The sequence below is a fragment of the Eubalaena glacialis genome, chromosome 1 (assembly GCF_028564815.1).
Source record: "Eubalaena glacialis isolate mEubGla1 chromosome 1, mEubGla1.1.hap2.+ XY, whole genome shotgun sequence".
Taxonomy (NCBI): domain Eukaryota; kingdom Metazoa; phylum Chordata; class Mammalia; order Artiodactyla; family Balaenidae; genus Eubalaena; species Eubalaena glacialis.
In genome coordinates, this window is record NC_083716.1 from 232,156,052 (window position 1) to 232,178,165 (window position 22,114).

Genomic DNA, 22,114 nt, shown 5'->3' on the forward strand with positions numbered 1-22,114 from the left:
AAAATGAAGACCCAACACGGCCAAAATAAATAAATAAATGAATAAATTTATTAAAAAAAAAAAAAAAAAAAGAATGGGTCAACCTGAAAAGGAAAGGCTAAGATATGGGCTGTCTTCACTGCAGATTCCCTCAGGCTACATTTATTCACCATTTATGTGAGTAGCATAAAAATAAAATATCAAGGGCTTCCCTGGTGGTGCAGTGGTTAAGAATCCGCCTGCCAACGCAGGGGACACGGGTTCGAGCCCTGGTCCAGGAAGATCCCACATGCCGCGGAGCAACTAAGCCCGTGCACCACAACTACTGAGCCTGCGCTCTGGAGCCCACAAGACACAACTACTGAGCCCACGTGCCACAACTGCTGAAGCCGCGTGCCTAGAGCCCATGCTCCGCAACAAGAGAAGCCACTTCAGTGAGAAGCCTACGCACCACAACGAGGAGTAGCCCCTGCACGCCGCAACTAGAGAAAGCCCGCGTGCAGCAACGAAGACCCAACGCCGCCAAAAATAAATAAACAAAATAATAAAAAAATTAAAATATCAAAAGTAAATAGAATTGGCTACCATTTACAGAGTACCCACATGAACTCATTCTCATAAGAACCCTATGAAACATAGATGAGGAAACTGAGAAATTAAATATTTTTTGTAAATTCAATCAGTTAGTAAATGGCATAGATTGGATTTATTCCAGATCTAGTAGTGCAAAGTAAAGTAACAAAAGGATGAATAAAAAATTTTGTACCAGAAGTTCAACCAAGTCTTTGGGGAAGCTTAGGCAGCCATGATCTCATTTATAAGATCATTAAAATTTAGGTTCCTGGATTAATAAAGTCCCATGCCTTATTGCATGCTCTTTGAGAAACATAATGCACAGGCTCTTTGAGAAACATAATGAGGTTTAGGTACCCAAGACTCGTTTCATTTGCTTTCTCCTCCTCCGGTGGACCCACCTCTGCTGAGTAGATGCCTGGTGTGAGCCATCTAACAAACAGCTCTAGTTCTAAGACCGTGTCACTTTGTGTGATATCCAACTACTCTCCCTACCCCTTCCATCAAGACAGTTTCCTGATCAGTGCAAAATTGTGACTACATTTAACTAAGCCAGATTATGAATGGCAATCTCAGCTTACCTTCAGATGTGATCATTATTTTATGCACTTATTTTTAGTCCTCTGTTCCTATCACTGTTGTTCTGTGTTATGCCTTATGTCTTTAACGCCTTGAAGACAAGGTTAATACTTGTTTTGTTTATTTCATTCTTAGCATAGCTTTGCATACAATTAGGAACTAAATAAATTCTTATGGTGACATTGTTTTTTTGTAAGCCAGAAGTTTATTGATTTATTTAATTTTATTTCATTTGACTATCTTAACATTTAACTAGTGTGCTGCATTGTTTTAATTTGCAACTGTACAAAAATGATTTTTTTTGTTAGAATAATTTTGCCCAAATAAAGAAAATTGGATAATCTTAATACATAATTCTTAATTTAAAGAGATGATTTTTGATACATGATATAAAGTTCTTCTTTATGTAATTCTTGGTATATTTATATCTTCTTTATCTTACTCATCATTATATTAGTTACATAAAAACTGTGCCATTACTCTATACATAACTGATTTGCTCTTCAGTTTTGTCACCTTCATTTTCGGTGAGAAGTGTATCTAATAAAATGATTGATGAAGACTGAATGGTTGAACTTCGGAGCCTCATTGGGCTCTGGTACATGGCAGGATTAATGCCATTTCGCATTCTATGTTTCATAAAAAATTTGGAGTTCTCTGCCATTGGATTCTGGAAGTACACATTACCGGAGCATTTTCTGAGAGTTTTTACTGATTTTGTGGCCTGGTAATTGCAGGTGATGTACCGGCCAAATGCATCCCGAAATGTCTTGTTGAAGAGGGTGTAGACCAGAGGATTCACCCCTGAGGAAACATAGCCTATCCACACAAATATCTCCAGGAGCATTTTGAGAGTAGTCTGGTTGCAGGAATCACATAAAGCTAAAGTTATATTTGTAATAAAAAAGGGGCACCACATAAACAAAAAGAGGAAAAACACAATCCCTAGAACCTTTGAGGCTCTTTGTTCATTGGAAATGGTCTGCACTGACTTTTTTCCTACTGTGGACGTTCTTCGCATAAGTATGTCATCACTTGCATTGGGCAGGGTTTTGTCCTTGTGAGAACCATCCAGCATTGCCACTTTTTCTGGTGATGAGCAAGGTGTTTCATCCCTTTGGAAAACTGTGGACACAGTCAACCACATTAGGCGTTGAGGTGGCTTGTTTTTGACCAAGTAAGCTTTCTTCTGTAAAGCATGGATAGTGAGAAAGTAGGTGACAATCATGATCGCCAGAGGTGTAAAGAAGGACGCCAATGAGCCAAAAAGCATGAAATTGCCAAAACGATCCTTTGTCAGCCCACAAGTGATGTTGTTGGGGTTACCCACATCAGTGTCTATACCTTTAATAGGGACTGGAACGGCAATGCCTAAGGAAGAAGAAACAAGATAAATTGAGTTACTTTATGACCTTTGACTCTTAGATTAGGTCCTTTTAAAGTTTATCTTACTGACTTTACCCTATTAGTGTATTATAATTCCTGGTACCCACAATGCAGAATCTGTCAAGCAATAAATCAATGGAAGATTTGACAAATAGAACCTAAGTAAGCAAACCTGCTGTTTTTAAAGAGATTGGTTAGTGGTTTCAGTTTTATAATTAAAGCTTCCCTAAAACCATAGTGTATACATGAAATAGTAGAATGTCTTCATTTATTCTCCATTTCTCATTATCTATTTTTGTTTGTTATCTATCCCAAGTTAAGGAAAAGAATTCAGAAGAGAAGCTGCTTTTATCTTAATATCCAGTGTAGTTGAGCTAAAGAGACTTAAGAATACATTCATGCAATATCTTAATTCTGAGTAGATACCTATTTTATAATCTTTGAGGTTACACAGTTTCATTTAACAGACAGTTTTATCTTTTGATATTTATGAATGTCTTTTAACCTTTTCTTTCTGACTTCTTAGGGAAAACTAAGGGTTCATTGTTTTTTTTCAAATGCTACTTAAAAATTTGAGAGCGAATGGATCATGAGATTTACTTGCTTTTTTTTTTTTAATTTATTTATATATTTATTTTTGGCTGTGTTGGGTCTTTGTTGCTGCATGCGGGCTTTCTCTAGTTGCACTGAGCAGGGGCTATTCTTCATTGTGGTGCGTGGGCTTCTCATTGCGGTGGCTTCTCTTGTTGCAGAGCATGGGCTCTAAGCACGCGAGCTTCAGTAGTTGTAGCACGTGGGCCCAGTAGTTGTGGCTTGCGGGTTCTAGAGCGCAGGCTCAGTGGTTGTGGCGCACAGGCTTAGTTGCTCTGTGGCATGTGGGATCTTCCCGGACCAGGGCTCGAACCCGTGTCCCCTGTTGTGACAGGCGGATTCTTAACCACTGCGCCACCAGGGAAGCCATGAAATTTATTTTCAAGATTGAAGGTTCCTCTAATAAAAATGAAAGAAATGTACCTCATGCTAATTTTATTATACTTTAAATACCGTGAAGTAGGTATTTAAATATGACCTTGCTTATTAGTGAAGTAGGTTATTAGCAAGACAACACAAGGGTTAACCCTTATCCTTTCCCTTTGAAACAGCAAATACTTTAAAATAAGTCTGAATTAACTGATCTTTAGACACCTCTAGGAAGTATCATGAAAGAATTCACTTTTATGAATCTAAAAGTACTCCTATCATCTGCATAGCCTTTTTATGGTAGCAAAGAGACCTTGACAAGAATATATTCCTCAAACCCTTTCTAATGGAGGCCACTGCTTTTTCTACTTTTCCTCAGGTATAACACCAGAAAGAGGATTCTGTATACTTTCTTTTCTACACTAGGGGTCAGCAAACTATAGCCCAAGGGCCAAATCTGGCCTGCCTTCTGTTTTTGTAAATAAAACTTTATTGGAACACAGCCATACCCATTTGTTAATGTATTATATATGGCTGCTTTTGTTCTACTGCTGCAGAGTTGAGTAGTTCTGACAGAACCATATAGCATCTGTAAGAACAAAATATTTACTGTCTTGCCCTTTATAGAAAAACTTGGCTGGCCCCTCCTCTACCCTGTTACTTCCAGGTAATCATTACACTGTTCTTTCCCCACCCCAAAGCACTTCCCTTTTAAAGTCTGTTTAAGCTACTTATACCACTCTATTCTCCATCCAGATCATCTACCAACCTCCAGGATATATGTCTGTCTTCCTTAATGGTTTCAGCCCCTTGCTATAGTTTTCTATCCACTGTTAACCTTGCTATCATCTTCCATGACTCCATCCCATTTATTACTCTTCTAACACCTAATTTTATATTTCTTGAACTCTTCAACTCCAATGCACTCCTGAAGACATCAATCCATAAGTCCACTTAAAACTACCCCATAGGGACTTCCCTAGTGGCACAGTGGTTAAGAATCTGCCTGCCAGTGCGGGAGACACGGGTTCGAGCCCTGATCCAGGAAGATCCCACATGCCGTGAAGCAGCTAAGCCCGTGCACCACAACTACTGAGCCTGTGCTCTAGAGCCCGTGAGCCACAACTACTGAGCCCGCGTGCCACAACTACTGAAGCTCGTGTGCCTAGATGCTCCACAACAAGAGAAGCCACTGCATGAGAAGTCTGCACACCACAACGAAGAGCAGCCCCCGCTCGCCGCAACTAGAGAAAGCCCGTGCGCAGCAACAAAGACCCAATACAGCCAAAAATAAATAAATTAAAAAAAAAAAACTGGCCCATATCTAAAATCATGAACTCTGATATTTCCCTTTCTTGTCCTGCTACTCTTCATTACTTCTCTTTACAGTTATCTTGACATCTAGTGCATCCGTCCTTCTCTTTTTTCACATTCCATTAACTCCCATCAAGGCTCAGGTTACCTTCCCAACCAGCTTGTTGGTCAATGACATTTAAGTTTTCACTAGTATTTTTTATACCTTACCCTCTTATTCTCCTTTCGCCTTACTGTTGTCAGATGTTACCTAGGATAACTGTAAATCCAGAAGAAGAAAGTGAGCTCTTTTTTTTTTTTTTAGCACTTTGCAGAATTTAAAAACTGAACTAACCTCATTATTTGCCTTTTCTTTTACAAAGTCACTAAATTGTCATCGGTTCTACAACACAAAGTGTGATGAAATGAAAATGGCATTGATCTTGGCCTTTGTGCTAAAAAGCTGTTAAGTCTTTAAGCCAACTGTTTAAAACCTCTAGGTTTCTTTTCTCATCTGTAAAAGGAAAAAGTAGATTTGTAAGATTCTTCTAAGCTGTAAATTTGGGGTCATCTTTTTATTCTTTTCTTCCTGTATACTTATCACTTAGTATTAGTCCATCTTCCTGAATGCAAAGATTCTTTTTCTTATTTATCTTTGTATTCTTAGTACCTAACATATCATAGGTACTCTATAAATTTGATTATCCAGCCTTGATTGAGGTACCAACAGGCTGTTTATTGGCTTGATTATATTTCAGTTTTAATGTTTTAATTCTCTTAAGGAACCATTTCTCCTATTTTCCCTCTACCTTTGCCCTGTTCTCTCCCCCCGCCCACGCCCCCCCCCCACGCCCCCCCCCCCCCCCGCCTCCACCCTACCGCAACACACACTGTTTCCCTTTCCTTCTCCCTTATCACACTGAGCTTACCAAAAAGGTGTGGGTTGTTTGACATGAACTACTTTAGTTTTCCTTCTCTCCACTCTAAATTTTGGCAGTTGTCACCCATCCATGCCCTTTCCGTAGCTTCTTTTTTAGGGGCCTCTTCTATCGATCAGCCTCTGTCCCCAAAGCTAGCCTTTTCTTTCTGCTTGCAGATATCTCCATTCTGAACAGAGTTTTCCTTGACCCTAATTTCTTCCCAAGCCAGACTAGTAACAGTCCTTACTTTTACCTCCAAACTTTTCAAAAGAGGGTTGGCCTTTGTATCTTTATTCCAGGAATATAAAGGTCATTTTCAGTGTCTTGCTTTCTTGTTTTTTTCCCCCAGCGTTCTTTTTTCTGATTAGGGAGAGAAGTTACATCTTTTTCTTTCTTTTAGCATTTTCAGGTCTCTCTTGATTTTTTTTCCTCTTTGAATTTTTCCTTACTAGGAGAAAGTGAATCTGCTGGCAAACTGTTAATGATCATAGTAACCGTTGTGAATCTGTTTGTTTTTCTGATACTAACTTACTTAAAAGATTTGAGTTATCATTTATGCTGTACTTCATGCTAAGATACTCTAATATAGCAGCTATCTTTGAGTATTAAACATGGGCACAGGGGCATAAAACAGTTTAGAAGTAATGTGATTTCTCCCAAAAATTATTTCTGAACATCATTTGTATCTCTCTTAAAACTTGTAATTAAGCATGTTCAAAACACTTAAACAGACAGTAATGCCTTTAGTCTGCGTACATATTGGTTTCCAAGGTGAATATATGAACTTTGATACCTGCATACAAAAAGTTTGGTTTCTTTTTGTTTTTGTTTTTGTTTCCTCTTTTCCTATTTATCTTCTTAGGTGTGATTTAAGATGCATTTCATTTTTTTTTAAATTGTTGTTACTTTAATAAAATTTCAAGATTCTGCATGCTACCCAGACCTTAATGATCGGTTGACAAATATGAAAACTGTTTTCAGATTTAGTCTTCCTGCATGTCAAAATCAAGCCTTGAACTTTTCTGCTTTTTCACACTTTTTGCTGATAGTGTGCTTTAGAAGCTATATGATGAATGTAATGTTGTGAGGAGCTTGTATTGGTGTAACAGTGTCTACCAGGCCTGGTAATCTCCTAGCCAAATGAAACCAAAGGCTATATACACCACCCCACACCCTGACATTCCCCACATACCTATTGAAATTAACCACACCACTGTAATCTTGATGAATGCTGTAGCTCGTGAGTTATATTGATTGGCCTGGATTGGCTTTTTGATGGCTATGTAACGATCCACTGAAATGGCACAAAGATGCATGATGGATGCAGTAGAAAAAAGAACGTCGAGAAATAACCAGGCAGGGCATAGAACGAGTGGGAGGGGCCACATAGCCTCTGAAAGAAAGAAAAACAAAAAAACATATTCTCAAAATGGCAACCTTTAATCTGCAGTTTCTTTTTTAAGTGATACATATTTTTTAACCTTTTTCTGTATTCATCTGAAATTTTATGACTTAAGCTCCAAGGTAATGTTTGACTTCAGATAATGGAGTCAGTAATATTAAATACATTTCTGTAGATGGTACCCTTTAAATACATTTTCTGTTTTGTATAATAATTACAGCTCTTTTCCTAAATCAGTTTAGCATTTTTAGCATTATTTTGACCTTTGCTCTTTTGTGTGTTCCTTTTGTGATCTTTTAAAAATGTGTACAGTGTTGCAACTGGAACTTAACCTTACTATTCAGATAAAATTTATTTTTAAGCTGCTATTGTATTTTTAAAAAAAAAAAAAAACATTTACCAAATAGAGGAAGCAGTATAATGTGGCAAAAAGAATATTAGCATGGCAGTCTCAGTGAGGCCTGGGATTTTGGCTCACTTCTAGCATTAACTAGCAGTATGATCCTTGTTTATAGCAAACTCTAATTTGGTGAAATAATTAAGTGGAATGACTTGAGTTTTCCTTTTGACAGAAATAGTTCTTAAATAAAGTTTGCAAAAGGAATGGCTTCAGATTATTCCAAAGAAAAGTGGGTTGTTACCCTTCCAATATAGTCCATCCTTCACTCCAAGCAAGGAGATGTAATAAGCAGTACAGACTTTGGTTTAAAAAGAAAATCTCATTATTAAGCATAGTACTTTATTTAACAAATTCTTATTTAAAAAGCATTTATTCTATACCTCATACAGTCTGAAACACTTTAGAAATATTAACTTTTTAAAAAATTTCAGGTTTGGGGTATGATAGTTTTCCAATAAATTTACTTAGACGAGTATTCATACATATATGAATGTGATACACTATGCATTATACATATACTCACTACTAAATTTTGCAGTCTTAAAACAACTAAAATTTATTATAGCGTTTGTCCTAGAGTATTTCAGTTAGAATCCATTTTACAAACACACACAGATTTTAGAACTTGCTATAAAAGCAAATTCCTCCTGTATAGAACAAATGTCATACATATGAGATTATATAAACCCTTTTTATGGTTTAATTGTATGTCCACTGACATGTAAACTACTTTTCTTTTCCTGGTTTTTGCGAGTATATCTGACTTTGACAGGTATAAAATGATTGAGATAATTGAAGGGGGAACCAAGATAACTATCTCAGGATTTCAGAGCACCAAGAGACCCTTTAGTTGTAAACTGTTTAAATTCAGGAAGCCTGGGGGGGGGGGGGTGGAGAAAGGTTAGTATCCCAGACCAAAAAAAGACCATAATTTAGGGAAAGAGGTTTTAGATAGACTTGAATATGTCTTTTTCAAGACTCAAGTAGGATCTCAGTGAAAAATATTTGGAGACTTCACAAAAAAAGGTAGGTAGCAAGGCTGACAAACGCACCTTTTGGTGCCTTCTGTTTCCAGAGTTGGTATGTGGCATTCTTAATAGGAATATTAAAATATTTCTTTTTAAAACAAAATCAGTATGAATTTTTTATTGAAAACGGATAAATGATTCCTTGGTACTTGGTTCCATGTTCAGCAGATTCTTTAAAAAGGATTTAAAGCATTAGGTGGAAGGAGTAATTCATACTTTTAAGTAAGTTACTTTAATCAGACTCTTCCTACTTCACTGAATTGGGGGTGGGGATAAGGGACAGAGATGATAAATTATAGTCATTGAGCTGGAAGAGACCTTAGAGATTATATCATTGATTTTGCAGATGAGTAAATTCTGGTACAATTAAGTCTTTGAATATGAGAGGGAGCATTTATTTATCAAAATTTAAATGTTAATTGGAAGTGTTCTTTAGGACCTTGCTACTCAAGGTGTGCTCGTCAGATCAGCAAGGATCAGCATCACCTAGGAACTAGTTAGAACTGCAGGCTCTTGGGCCTCATCCCTTAGGTACTGAATCATACTGCAGTTGAAGGAAATACCCAGGTCATCTGTATGCAGATTAGTGTTTGAGAAGCACTGCTTTCTTGAAAAGGTTGTGTATAGAGTTTGCTGGCGTAGGATAGGCACTCAGAATTCCTCATAGAAATGAACTTATGGAAGACTGCTCAAAATAAACAAAGAAATAAAGTATGGCAGAGAAACTTGTGTTTAGAATGAATCTAATCAATCAGACTTTCTCCCTCTTAGCCGTAGTGTTCAGTTTTCCTGTTAACTAGTGTAAAAGGACCTTGAACAAAGGCAACAATGTACTCTTTGACCAGAGCTTAAGCAAATTTATGGTCTAGAGTGGAAAGAATCATATATGATAGATAGTTTTGCAGTGGAAGCTACTTGAAGTGAGGCTTCATCTTAAACTATCCTGAAGTTCAGATTTAGAACTGAGTAGGAAGTAGAAAAATAGTCAAGCCTAGAGCTACAACCAGAGATGTTAATCATAGTTAAGGATTTTAAAAGGCAGATAATTAATGTCTTATATCTTAGGCTTCCTTTTTTTAAATGCATACTCTCCATCATCTTTTAAAGTGGGTTGCTAATAAATTTAAACTTGCCTATTTAGCTATTCTAATTATGGATTATATTTTTTTAAATTAAGGTCTGGAAAATTCTAGTCATAAATCTAGTAGCCGTGAGTAGGAAGCCACAATAGAATTCTCATATGAAAAGTACACGTCTTTGGAATTGAACTGCCTGACCCACATACTTCTAATTGTGAGCTAAGAGGGAAAGCTCTTTAGTGCTGGTTTTAGTTAAGCCTGTGAAACCTTGTTAGCCTCCTTTTCCAACATAATGAATTTATTTTATAAACTCCAATTTTGGAACAGAAAGTGGATAGTGGATATTAAAATTAATGCAGATCATTAAAATTTTATTACTTGAGTGCTTTCTTAATTGATAACAGTAGAGATGTTGAAACGTGATAGAGCAATTTCTTAAAGAAAGAGACTGAGGTTTAGAATTAAGAGTGATGGATCTTTTTGATTAACCTTTATGATTCCAAGTTTCATGAAATACTAGTGAATAGACTTTTTATTAAACTAATATAAAAGTAACAGATGACTGCATTAAATAGAAATCTTTTATACAAAGCTAAAATAATTGCCTAAGTAGAAATCACGTAATACAATAATTACTATTCCGAGTAACTGAAAAAGGTTAACTTGGTATGGTGAGATAGGTTAGCTATTCAAAAACTTATATGTTATTTTTATTAGGAGTTTTAATTTGTTTTAAGGATTTATAATTTCATTTATTTGTTACAATGTATTATGTCTAACTTATTTCCATAAGAATGTAATGTATTATTTTAAATGGAACATAAAAAGAAAGAATCTAAGGGAAATAAGTTATCAGGTACTTTAAATTAATTACTGCTGGGGCTCTAAATTAGACTTTTTTTAATAAAAGCTAATACAGAAAGGGGAAGACATTTAAATTATATAGTATTTGTTGTCCCACAAAGAGAAAGCACACAAAATTTCTCTGAAAAACAAATCCCATTTCCCATCTCGTTGCCCTATCCACTTCATTAAACTCAAAGAGGAATTTACTTCCAATAAGGTTTGAATAATGGCATTTCTTTGGGTGCCTAAAATAATTACAAATTGATAATTATAGGAGCAAAAAAGTCTTAGATGAGTCTTGGATCATGGACAGTTCGTTATTTATCTAAAAATATTAGTAGCACAAATATCTTGTTTAAAATGAAGACTTGTATGCTGTAAGTACCATCATACATAAGGGGTGGTAGAATTGCCATTCAGTTACATACGTTGCTATTTGTCTCCCAAGGAAGGTTCAGTAACTTCTTAGACCTATGTCTAGTATCTTCCTCAGAAAAGATGTCTGGCAGTCATTTCAAGGATTCATGCAAGTATTGGTTAAGACCCACGTATTCTGTATCATTTAATATGAAATATAACCTTAAAAAAATACTGGGTTCTGCCTTGTCCCTAGAGAAAATTCTATGGCCCTCCTGTTAGATCGAGTTATTTAAGATATAAATGTTGTCTTTGCCAAATATTATAGTTTTGGTTGATATGATTTCTCATTTCATTTGAGAAAGCAGAGTAACAGAGGTTAAGAGTGTGAATTCTAGAATCAGTTCTCCTAGGTTCAAATTTTATCTCTGCCGCTTACTTATTCCTATGTCCTCCCTTGTAAAATGGGGATGATAATAATAATACTGATTTTATAGAGTTGCTTTGAGGATTAAATGCAATAATACATGTAAAGTGTTTAAAACAATATCTGGCATAGAGAAAGCACTCAATAAATGTTAGTTCTTATTACTATTATTGTTTGACAGAAACTAGCCAACTAGCCCAACCATTAAAACACTCCCACTTAGAAACAATGAGCCATATATATCATCAGTATAAAACCTGGTATGTTTGTCTTCCTGCCTGCTGTAGCAAGAGTGCGTGCATCCAATTAAACTTAAAACTGTACTTCAAAAAAAGGGCATGAGAACATGGTTAACTGTTCAACTTTTAATTAAATTTGTCATGAAAGTATGCCTTTTACTAAAGTTGAATTTTAACTATGTTATATATGTGGCAAAGAAGCATAAGTAACCGATGTGCATTGCCAAACATTGCCATGCCTTTTTGTTTGTTTTTTGTTTTTTTGTTTTGGGTTGTTTGACTTTCTTTCTAACTGGTATAAAAACCTGAATTTTTAAACCATAAACTCCATTTCTTGATGAGGTAAACTAATTTTCATCTGAAACCTGCTTATCCTTTGGGTAAGTTTTTAGTTTGGAAAGCTGAGTTATGTCATTAGTTTGGAAAGTAATTGACATTAATCTCTGAATCTGGCACATAAAAGATTTCCCTTTTGAGGATTTAAAGACTATTTTTAAAGCCATTCCAAGAGGACTATGTTCGTTGAGGTAAATAGTTCATGAATGTATTGGAGCAGGACAAATCCTAAATGGCTCTAATGTCCGAAAAGGACATAGTTTTCAAGTACATGTTTTTTTTAATCTCAGAAATTCTTATGTTTCTATATTTATCTTCTGGAAAAGACAGACCTAGATCAGTGCTTAAATTTTTATTACGAAGCTTCTGCTTTGTTTTCGTTATTCTTGTTTTTTCATTACATTTGAGCATATGAGGTATTCTGGGGTTAGATGTCTAATATAGTGTTTTAAGCGTTTTGAGTGATTTAATACTTATAAATATTTTTCCTTGGTTTTTTAAAATTTCCACCTTCCAGAAAGAGGTGCCTTTAATTGCTTTGCTCCCTCATTTAAGAATTAGGTAGAGCAGCATTTCACTGCATAAACGAATAACTGATTTTTTTTCTTTTACTGCTATACATTTATCTCATCTCTGGTGAAACTCACATCCAAACTAAATCTTTTATTTAAGTATATAAACCCTTTGCATGTTGTACTGATACTTGCCAATTATTAGTGCCTAAAACGTGCTGGGACCTACTTGACAATTTCACAAGATATTGGCAATGGAAGATGTAGCATAACCATTTTACAGACAAGGTGATTGAACTCTGATATGTTGTTAAGTGACTTGCCTAAGCCAATACAAGAGAACCAGGATTCAAAGCCTAGGGTATCTTGCTTCAAACCCCCATCTTTCAGCCATTTTATATACCCTCTTTCAACTGTACCACAGATACTGTTTCAACTTACAGATCATGAGACATGGATTAAAACTTGTAAATAAGCCAGTAATGACCAATGAATGACCAAATACTGTATTTTCTCCCTTTACATTTTTAATCATTTATTTCATGAGAGAAGGCAAAGCTCAGAGACGTTCTTAAACTGTGAATAATCTGTCTTTTTTATATTGGCATATGATGTTCTGTTTTCCTTTGCGTCCTACTCAAGTATTTCTAACCTAGGCAACTTCAAGCCTTATGTTATAAGCTACTAATTTGTGATCATGATTTTTAAGAATTATAGACAAGACAGTAAAAAACTGGAAAGTAAAGGTTAAGTCCAATGCTCCCAAGGAGGAAGAAGTGACAGAAAAGTTGATGTAGCACAATTTATTTGAAAGACCATGTTATGCCTGCCAGTCATAATAACCTTGGAAAAATAGAAATTCAAATAGTATATAATCAAATTTTATACAAATTATTGGTTGAATAAAATGCTTCTCAGTGTAAAAGCCACTTTAAAATTTTCAGTGCTCTCCTTTTTTTTAAAAAACTACATTTTATTAGAATATAAAGTTTCAGTGTTACTTTCATTGAATTTCCCTGAGATAACTAAAATAACTTATGTCATTCATAGTGGTAATTAGTTTGTTTATGTTTACAGAGCCAGGGACACTTTTGTTTGTACAGACTTCAGAAGTTCTGAAGATTATCCCTATAATGAGAGAAAAATACACAAAATCTACTCCTGCATTTTAAGATTACAGAAATTCTTATAAATGCATTAATTTAGAAAGTCTTAGTATTTGTTAACACATGAAAGGCTATCAAAAAATCTTAGTATTTGAAGTCAGGTCCCCATTTATAATATGTGCAGTTCCCAATTTATGAATGCATCCTTTTGAAGCTTTTTAGAGGGCAACATGCATTTTCTCATACATTTTCTCATAGAAATAGAATAATGTTTTCAATAATGAATTAATGCAGTAATATTTTAAATAGTGGTTAAGTTCCCAGGTTAGTTTATTTTTAAAAATCTACTAACCTTTCTATATAGCTTAATTACTGATAGTAGAAGTGTTTCAGTCTATGAAAGAGTTTATTTTGTAATTAAAAATTTACATTTGAAAGAAGGAAATGAGGTTAAAAATGTAATAATTATTTCAGACATAGATAGGAAGACATTCTACATATTTTATGTTAAAATATGTTGGATTTTCTGCTGACTCTTATAGCTAAGAATATCTTGGGCCCCAAATATTTAAATATAAACTTAGTTTTCAGCTGCTATATACCTACTGTTTTCCTGTGGAATACATGGGATTATCACTGTTGTCTGCTTTTGTGTTTTGTTTGTCAACTTACTTTAATGCCATGAAACTTTGCCTTTTAAGATTCCTTAACTGTTTAGCTGTTGATTTAAGTATCTGCCACAGTATTTTGCAAAGACTAATAGATGTTTGACAGACTCATGGATTTTAAAGTTAAAATTCACTTCAATCTCATTTATTCAACATAACATCAATTAAATTTTGTGGTAGTATGAGACGAGCATTTTAACATTTTTTGTACACCTAGCAAAGCACAATTTAAAGAGTGATTTGACATATTAAACTATTGTGTGCATGGAGATAAGAGTTTGAATCAATGCCTATACAGTCTTTACCATATATGCATAAATGTTCCTGCATAATCCTCATTTATTTCTTTTAAACTTTATTCAGAATTAAGATTGTTTAGGTTCTCCTTTAGAGTGAAGATTTCTTAATTATTTTCCATGGTTATGTGTAGCACTAGATTATTCAAAAGGTTGCAAATTTGTAAAAGGGAGGGGAATAGACAGGCAATATTAATGATTAGAGAGTCTTTAAAGCTGAAAACCTTATTCATTACTGCATGTCCTGCCACAGAATTTAAAGCCTGGGTAAGTGCTGATTTAGAATGGGAAGTTTTAGCCCGTCACCATCTGATTATATATGGGGGATCAAGTACTTAATTTTAGATATCTTTCTGTATTTACTTATAAAAATGTAACATTTAAACCTGAATACAATAGTTTGAATGGCAGTTTTTCTTCACCTTCTCATATATATTCTAGTTAATAAATTTTACTTCTATAACCTGAAATATTTTTATCTTCACCATATAAGCAATCCAAGAAGCCCTATCTGCTACAAATAATCATTTTTCTTAAGCAGTTAATGAATGGAATATCAATTAATGTCAAGAATTAAATAAGTTAAATATTCTCTTAATGCTGATTCTTCAGAGCCCTCATAATTCATCATCAGAATTATTTGTGTTTACCCAAATTCTCTAACTAGAGATGATATGCATGAATAGGAAACTACTTATATCATTTTAATATTGTTATCTTTTTTATCAATATTATAACTAAGATTTCAGTTCTAATTATATTTTAAATTATTGTAATAACTCAGGTTTTGATCCCTTATTTTAGTAACTTAGAGGTCTGATTCTTCTAACATATATCAAGGACACAAATGGTCAGAAATCATAAAAATTAAACAGATGGATCATCTCTTGAGATGCTCTGAGCCAGACCATTCCTTCAGCAACTAAACATAGTTTTTTGTTAACAAGACACATGTGTAAGACTTGTGTTTAAGTCTTAAGTACACAAACTATAAAGAGATATAACAAGACTTTTTAGAACAATTCCAATTTAAATTGGGGTTTAGAGATTTATATTGGAACTTAGTGATTCAAAGACCTTATGATTAATAATTAACCCAGCACATTAACTGTCACAGCAGTGTCCTATATATTGCTTTATCAAGAAAAAAAAAAGTACTAGTAATGGGGTAAAGTATAGGTCTGTTCTTCACAATAATTTTTAGGTAATGTATGCAGAATATATGAATATTGCTAACTTGGATGACTTTTTAAATGATTTTGTTAGGTGGCTGAGGAGGGAATGGAATTGTTTCCAAGAAATTATTTTTTGCTCTTTAAAACTGATTATCAACCATAGAAAATGATGGAAAATGAGGGACTGTTTACTCACTGTACCTTTAAATAGTCCAAGTCCATATTTAAAGATTAAATGAGTATCCATTTCTCTAATAGTATACCATAGTTCGGTGGTTTGATGGCAGGAACAAAGTGAAATACTTACCAAACATTATTGTCAAGAGGGCAATCGGCATCACAAACAATCCAACCAGCAAATCAGCCACTGCCAGGGACATTAGGAAATAATTGGTAGCATACTGTAACTTTTTCTCCAGTGCAACAGCCAGAATAACAAGGATGTTTCCACCAATTGTGGGTATTATCACCATGAGTATCAGAAGAGCTGCCCAGCGCAGCTTATTTCCCTGTTCCTCAACAATCTGTTTCATTTCGTCTGGTATCGATTCTGTCTGTAATCCAGACCAGTTAGAAGAGATTAAGTGGTCAAATGAGCTCTGCAAAATGTGCTCAGGAATTGTGCGTTGTTCGAATATTCTATAAGAGAGAGCCATTCGTTGTTTTTCTTTAATTAGATCCAATTCCAGACAGTGGTCAGCATGGTCAGTAGCTAAGCTGGTCATCTGCGTTTTTAAGCCTTTGTACCCATGCCAAAAACTCAAGGCCAAGGTTGACTCCTTCCTTAAAAAAAGAATTTCAAGTTCTATAAAATTAGAGCATACATACATTTGTCCATGTCTGTAGGTAAGGCCCGAGTGTTTAGTATTCTGCAGAGGTTCAGGTTTCAGAAGGCTTAGTGAAAGAAACTGATAGCTGTGAAAAAAAGACTATATTTTGGTTTCTCTCTCTCCCTTTTTTTTTTTCTTGTAGTGGTGGAGTCGAGTTTGAATTTGAATGCCAGAGAGTTCCCCCTAGATATAAAATATGCCAATTGCATTATTTTATTTCTTTATTTTCAAAACCCAGTTTAAAAAAACAGTTGAATTTATTAGTAGCTCCTCCCTTCTCAATAAGTCTCTTGTGCATTTGTGACAATGCAGCCAATTCTCATAAACGTATGCCTGGTATGCTCCAATTAATGAAATGAGATATATTAATTTTTTCAGTGGTATAATAAAAACCTAGGTGTTTCTGACCCTTGAATGTCTTTTTACCTTTACTTTAGAATATGTACAGAAGATTAGAAACATCAGAGCACCAAACAGTTCTGAATAGAACTTTTCATACACACTGGCCATCTACCTAGAAACACTCCAAGCCCCCCTAATGTATAAATAAATGATTTACCAGCTAGGAATCCTTATTTGTAATTGGGTTTTGTCTGAGCAGGTTTATTTTAATACTGATATAAATGCCATTTTTGTAAAACATTTTAGAACTCCTTTAGTTTGAAAGAAGGGGAGAAAATAAGTATTACTAGAATCCAGATAATTGTTTTTACTTATTTCATCTTTCAAAGAACGCATGTTTCTGCAACAAATATTTTCCAAATTTATCACTTTATGTTTATCGCTCTATGCCAAATTTGAACCAGTTCTTTTTTGGTTTTAAGTAGTAATTTTTTTCTTAACCTTCCCAGTTTCCGAGGGAAGGAGGGGAAGCTGAGAGGAAGATTAAATCATTTATTCATAAAATCTACAAATCCCACATTAAAAATCTCCCCTTTAACATTTGTAAATTTTTCATTTTGGTTTTTTTAACCACTGAATAGAAATAAAAGATTATGGTAGCAGAGTTTGTGAAGAAAGAAAAAAAGAAAACTCTTTAGATCAACTCTATATTTATTTGTTAAATACTTACCTCTCGCTTGCTCTTTACTCTCCCAAGCATGTCATCTTATCTGCTCAGTAGACCTGCTTGCTGCTGTGACTGAAGTCCTCCTCCCATTGACTTATTCTGAGCCTCCAGCGCTGGTGCTTGAAAGCAATGAAACAAATGTGTTGTATAGCTGTAAGCGTGCCAAGGAGGTTATTTCATCTTTGATACATTCATTTTTACAGAGTAGCAGCATTCATTATAATTCATAAAATCACTAGTTAAGTATGTTGAACCAGTTCATGACCCTTATTCAAGTTATATTCTTAAGAGCTCTCTTTAATATTGGGGGGACTGTAATAAACTCTGTCATTTTAGCTTAACGTAGTTTTGTTTTAGATTAACCCTAGGCTGTTTTTCCCATTTGAGAAAGAATAAGATACAATCTAGAGATACTAGAGCTTTAATTTTGTGAAGGTTCTGCCCAGTGAACCTTAGAGTGATTTCCAGAGCTCTAATTTCTACCAGTGAAACAAGATTCTTATCCAGCTTTTATGCCTTTGTTGTGGAACACAATTAATTTGCTCTGGTTACAACCTTATATAGAAGAACACAGAAAGGTTTGAATTTTACATGCTTACATAAGTTTTAGAAGAGACTTTTTCATTGCTTGCTTTTAAAAAGATGACCTCTGGATTTGGGAGTTGGTTCATTGGCAGTTTTTTTTTTTTTTTTCACATATATTGGGGAAAGTATGTGATATATAATGAAAATATATTTCTGCCTTATTTCAGAAAATTAGTGTAAAAGTCTTATCAGCTATTCTATCTGAGTTTTCCTTAAACTGTAAGACTAGCTTAGTACTAGAACTTCAGCATTCTCAAGGTTTCCTTTTAAAAGATCATCATAGGGGACTTCCCTGGCGGTCCAGTGGTTAAGACCCTGCGCTTCCAATGCAGGGGGGCGCGTGTTCGATCCCTGGTCAGGGAACTAAGATCCCGCATGCCGTGTGGCAAAAAATAAATAAAGATCATCATAGATTGCTCATATTTTTAAATTATTTAATTACTTCTACATTGGCAACAGCATTTATGCCGTTTCAAATTTATATTCCTTGTGTGAAAGTTACTGGAAAATATTTTGTTCATTTCAGTTCTACTGAGCACTTCAGATTTTATTCATTTTATTTATTTCATTTATGCTGTTTTATTTTAACTCAAAATTCAATATTTTAGAAAAAATATTTACTAAGAATTTTGGATGAAAATGAATAAAATAATCCTCAAGAACAATCAGATGGATTTTAATGTGCCAGAATTTCTCTTCAAGACTATGAAAATATCTTAAAATACTGCTTTATTCTGAACCACAATTTGACCCCTATGCTCATGCAGGCAGATAGGTATCTGCAAAACAAGTAATGTCAGATTGAAAATAGCATCATTATATTTAATGAAAAGACTTGTATGAAAGAAACTTTCATTGATTTGTGTTTACAGATAAATTTATTAAAATATTCAATGAGTATATTATAAAAATACCAAACATTATTATTTTATAATACTGTGCCAATACTGAACCTTCTCACCCACATTCACTCACTTTCTTTTTTTTTTTTAATATTTATTTATTTATTTTATTTTTGGCTGCATAGAGTCTTAGTTGCAGCACGCGGGATCTTGGTTGCAGCATGTGGGATCTTTTCGTTGTGGTGCGCAGGCTCCAGAGCACGCGGGCTCTCTAGTTGTGGCTCGCATGCTCAGTAGTTGAGGTGCATGGGCTTAGTTTCCCCACGGCATGTGGGATCTTAGTTCCCCTGCCAGGGATCGAACCTGCGTCCCCTGCATATGAAGGCGGATTCTTAACCACTGGACCACCAGGGAAGTCCCCCACTTTTTTTTTTTAAACCTTAACTAAAAGTAGTTAAAATTGGTTCTTGGAATGTTTTTATTTTATTTTTGTATTTTTAATTAGTTTAATGGCTAAAGGACATAACTAGTTAGAACAACTACTTATTTGGCAACCTTGAGTTATTAGAAGCATAGCTGATAATCAGAGAGAAAGCAAAATAATGATAATAAAAGGGTAGATGAATCTCTCAGTTGGCAAATAACTAAACCTGTGCTGTAAAACCTCACGCACATTAGGCAGAAGGCTGTCTGTAAGTCCCCACTCCAAATCTTTTTGCTCTAAACACACTCACAAAAACTCTCCCCCATCTTTAATGAAAACAAACATTTGCACATGGTGGTAAATCTAAATAGTACAAAAGAATATCCATTGATAAATTCACTCTTGAGACAGTTTTTTTTGTTGCTGTTGTGTTAATATGTGAGACAGTTTTAACAAACACGTTTCCCTCCCTTCTCCAGAGTAGAGTAACAAATTAAGAGGTGGACAAGCACTTTGGTAATAGCAAACAGGGCCAACTAAAAAAACAGGAATTAAAAAGTGTAAGCTTGTAGGTCTACTCAGAATAGAGACTTGTAGCTCTCATAACTCAGCCCTCCACAACTCTGTGGTATAATAATTGATATCATAGTGTTGACTACCATATATTTAATAAAGGTTAAATCATCTTTATTCAGCTCTGTTTTGGATGACAATAATACATGAAGTGCATTTTTTTTTAATTTTCATCCAAAATGACAAAAAATATAAAAATATGATTCTAAATGGTAGAATGAGATTTCAAATATCTGGAAACTTTATTTGTGTAGAATATCTCATTTACCAAGAACTCCAGATAAATTAATTCTTACTAAAGTAGCTTAAAGGTCAGACTCAAACTCTAATCTGACCATAACCAAAACACCTAATCGGTGCCTTTTTTTCTAAAATACTTAATTTTATCCCTGATGCCTTTTAATTTATTGAACAGATTCTGTCTTCTACTTAAAGGGGCAGTCTAGTATCTTTTATAGGTTTAGGAAGACAACTTAAATATCAGTCAAAGATATTTTTTATCTCTCAGTCATAGTATCTTTCAAACACTAACACACTAAGGAATTTTTGACAATATGTGGATTGTGTCCATTACATATTCATTCATTTGCAAAGTATTCATTGAGTTCCGTCAGCTTGTGGAGATACAGTGATGAACAAGATAAACATTTTCTGCCTTTATATCAATACAATTTATAATTTTATGAGGGGTGCAAACGCATATACTGATAATTATAATATAGATATGGTGCAGCTAAGACTAACTCACTTCAACAGGGCCCTCGGTGCAGCTCAAATATTTCTTGGCCTTTTTTTTTTTTTTTAATTCCTTTCTTGTTCACTCTCTTTGATGAGATCAGTGAAAGAGCTAAAACTTCACTCATTCTTCCCTGATGACTGAATTTACCTCTTATTATTATTTATTTATTTATTTATTTATTTATTTTTGGCTGTGTTGGGTCTTGGTTGCTACGCGCAGGCTTTTTCTAGTTGCGGCGAGTGGGGGCTACGCTTCCTTGTGGTGCACAGGCTTCTCATTCCGGTGGCTTCTCTTGTTGCGGAGCACGGGCTCTAGGTGCTCGGACTTCAGTAGTTGTGGCACGTGGGCTTAGTTGCTCCACGGCATGTGGGATCTTCCCAGACCAGGGCTTGAACCCATGTCCCCTGCATTGGCAGGCAGATTCTTAACCACTGAACCACTGCGCCACCAGGGAAGTCCCTTACATCTTATTTTAATGAAAGACTTAGACCAATCTGAAAGCTCTGTCACCTTTCAACTTCTTAAAATGTCTTTCTTTTCATCCATCCTATCGTTTGGGATCATGTTGTCATTCCTCTTTACCATAACTAACTTCTACTTAAATCCTTAGTCCCAACTCTTTATGGTAATTCTTTGCAATCTTGCTGAATAAAGTATCTTCTTTTTCACACATAGAATCCATGCCTTAAATATTCATTTCCTCAGCTTTAACTTCTTTCTTGCAGACATGCTCAGGTTTACAGTTAGTGAAAAATAAAACCTTTCTTTGTCCCTTAAGTCTCTTTCCTTCATCATTTGACTTCTTTAGAGAATTGCCTATCCTTTTTCCTTCTTACTACCCACCCAATATATAACCCTTGTAATCAGATTTTTATCCTCAACATTCTATTAAAATAACTCTTAGAAAGTCACTAATTAACACCAATTGTTGATTTTGTGCAATATTCATCACTATTGACTGAGCATTTCTCTTTAAAACTTGTATCTTTTTTTTACTTCAAAGACACCCTATCCTGGGTTCTTTGTCTTTCTTACAGAATCTTTTCTAAGTCTTATTCTATCCTCTTAATATGTAGATTTTCCAAGGTTCCTATCCTGTTGACTTTTCTCCCTCTTCATTTTCTCCTTGCATTCGCTCTTATGGTTTCCCATTGACTTGTTGAAAAAAACTCCTAAAACTCTATTTCCAACCCAATGACTGTGATCTTGTGGTCATGAGATGAGACAAGCAGCATACTTAAGGGCTAGGAGACCTCAGACAAACCAATTTCTCTGAGCTTTAATTTCTACATTTGTAAAAAGGAGGTGATGTAACCTGCTCTGCCGACTTCACAGCAGCATTTGACCCAGTTGATCATTTCCCCTTCCCCTTCCTTAAAATAGTTTCTTTGCTTGGCTTCCACTAGACCACACTGTTGGATTTTCTCCTACCTCATTACTACTCCTTTGTAGTCTCCTTTACTTGTTCTCTTTCATCTCAACCGCTTTAAT

General features: G+C 34.8%; 2 protein-coding genes across 2 annotated transcripts in view; one reads left to right on the plus strand and one right to left on the minus strand.

The window, feature by feature from the left end:
- The window catches only part of PSMD1 (proteasome 26S subunit, non-ATPase 1), a 106,303-nt gene that overhangs the window by 32,746 nt on the left and 51,443 nt on the right, over positions 1 to 22,114 (plus strand). The window lies entirely within an intron of this gene.
- Positions 1,613 to 16,391, minus strand: HTR2B (5-hydroxytryptamine receptor 2B). The gene is made up of 3 exons (XM_061205769.1): positions 15,869 to 16,391; positions 6,883 to 7,083; positions 1,613 to 2,502 (listed from the first exon to the last, which is right to left on the minus strand). The coding sequence occupies exons 1-3, from the start codon at positions 16,389 to 16,391 to the stop codon at positions 1,613 to 1,615; spliced, it is 1,614 nt and encodes a 537-aa protein (XP_061061752.1).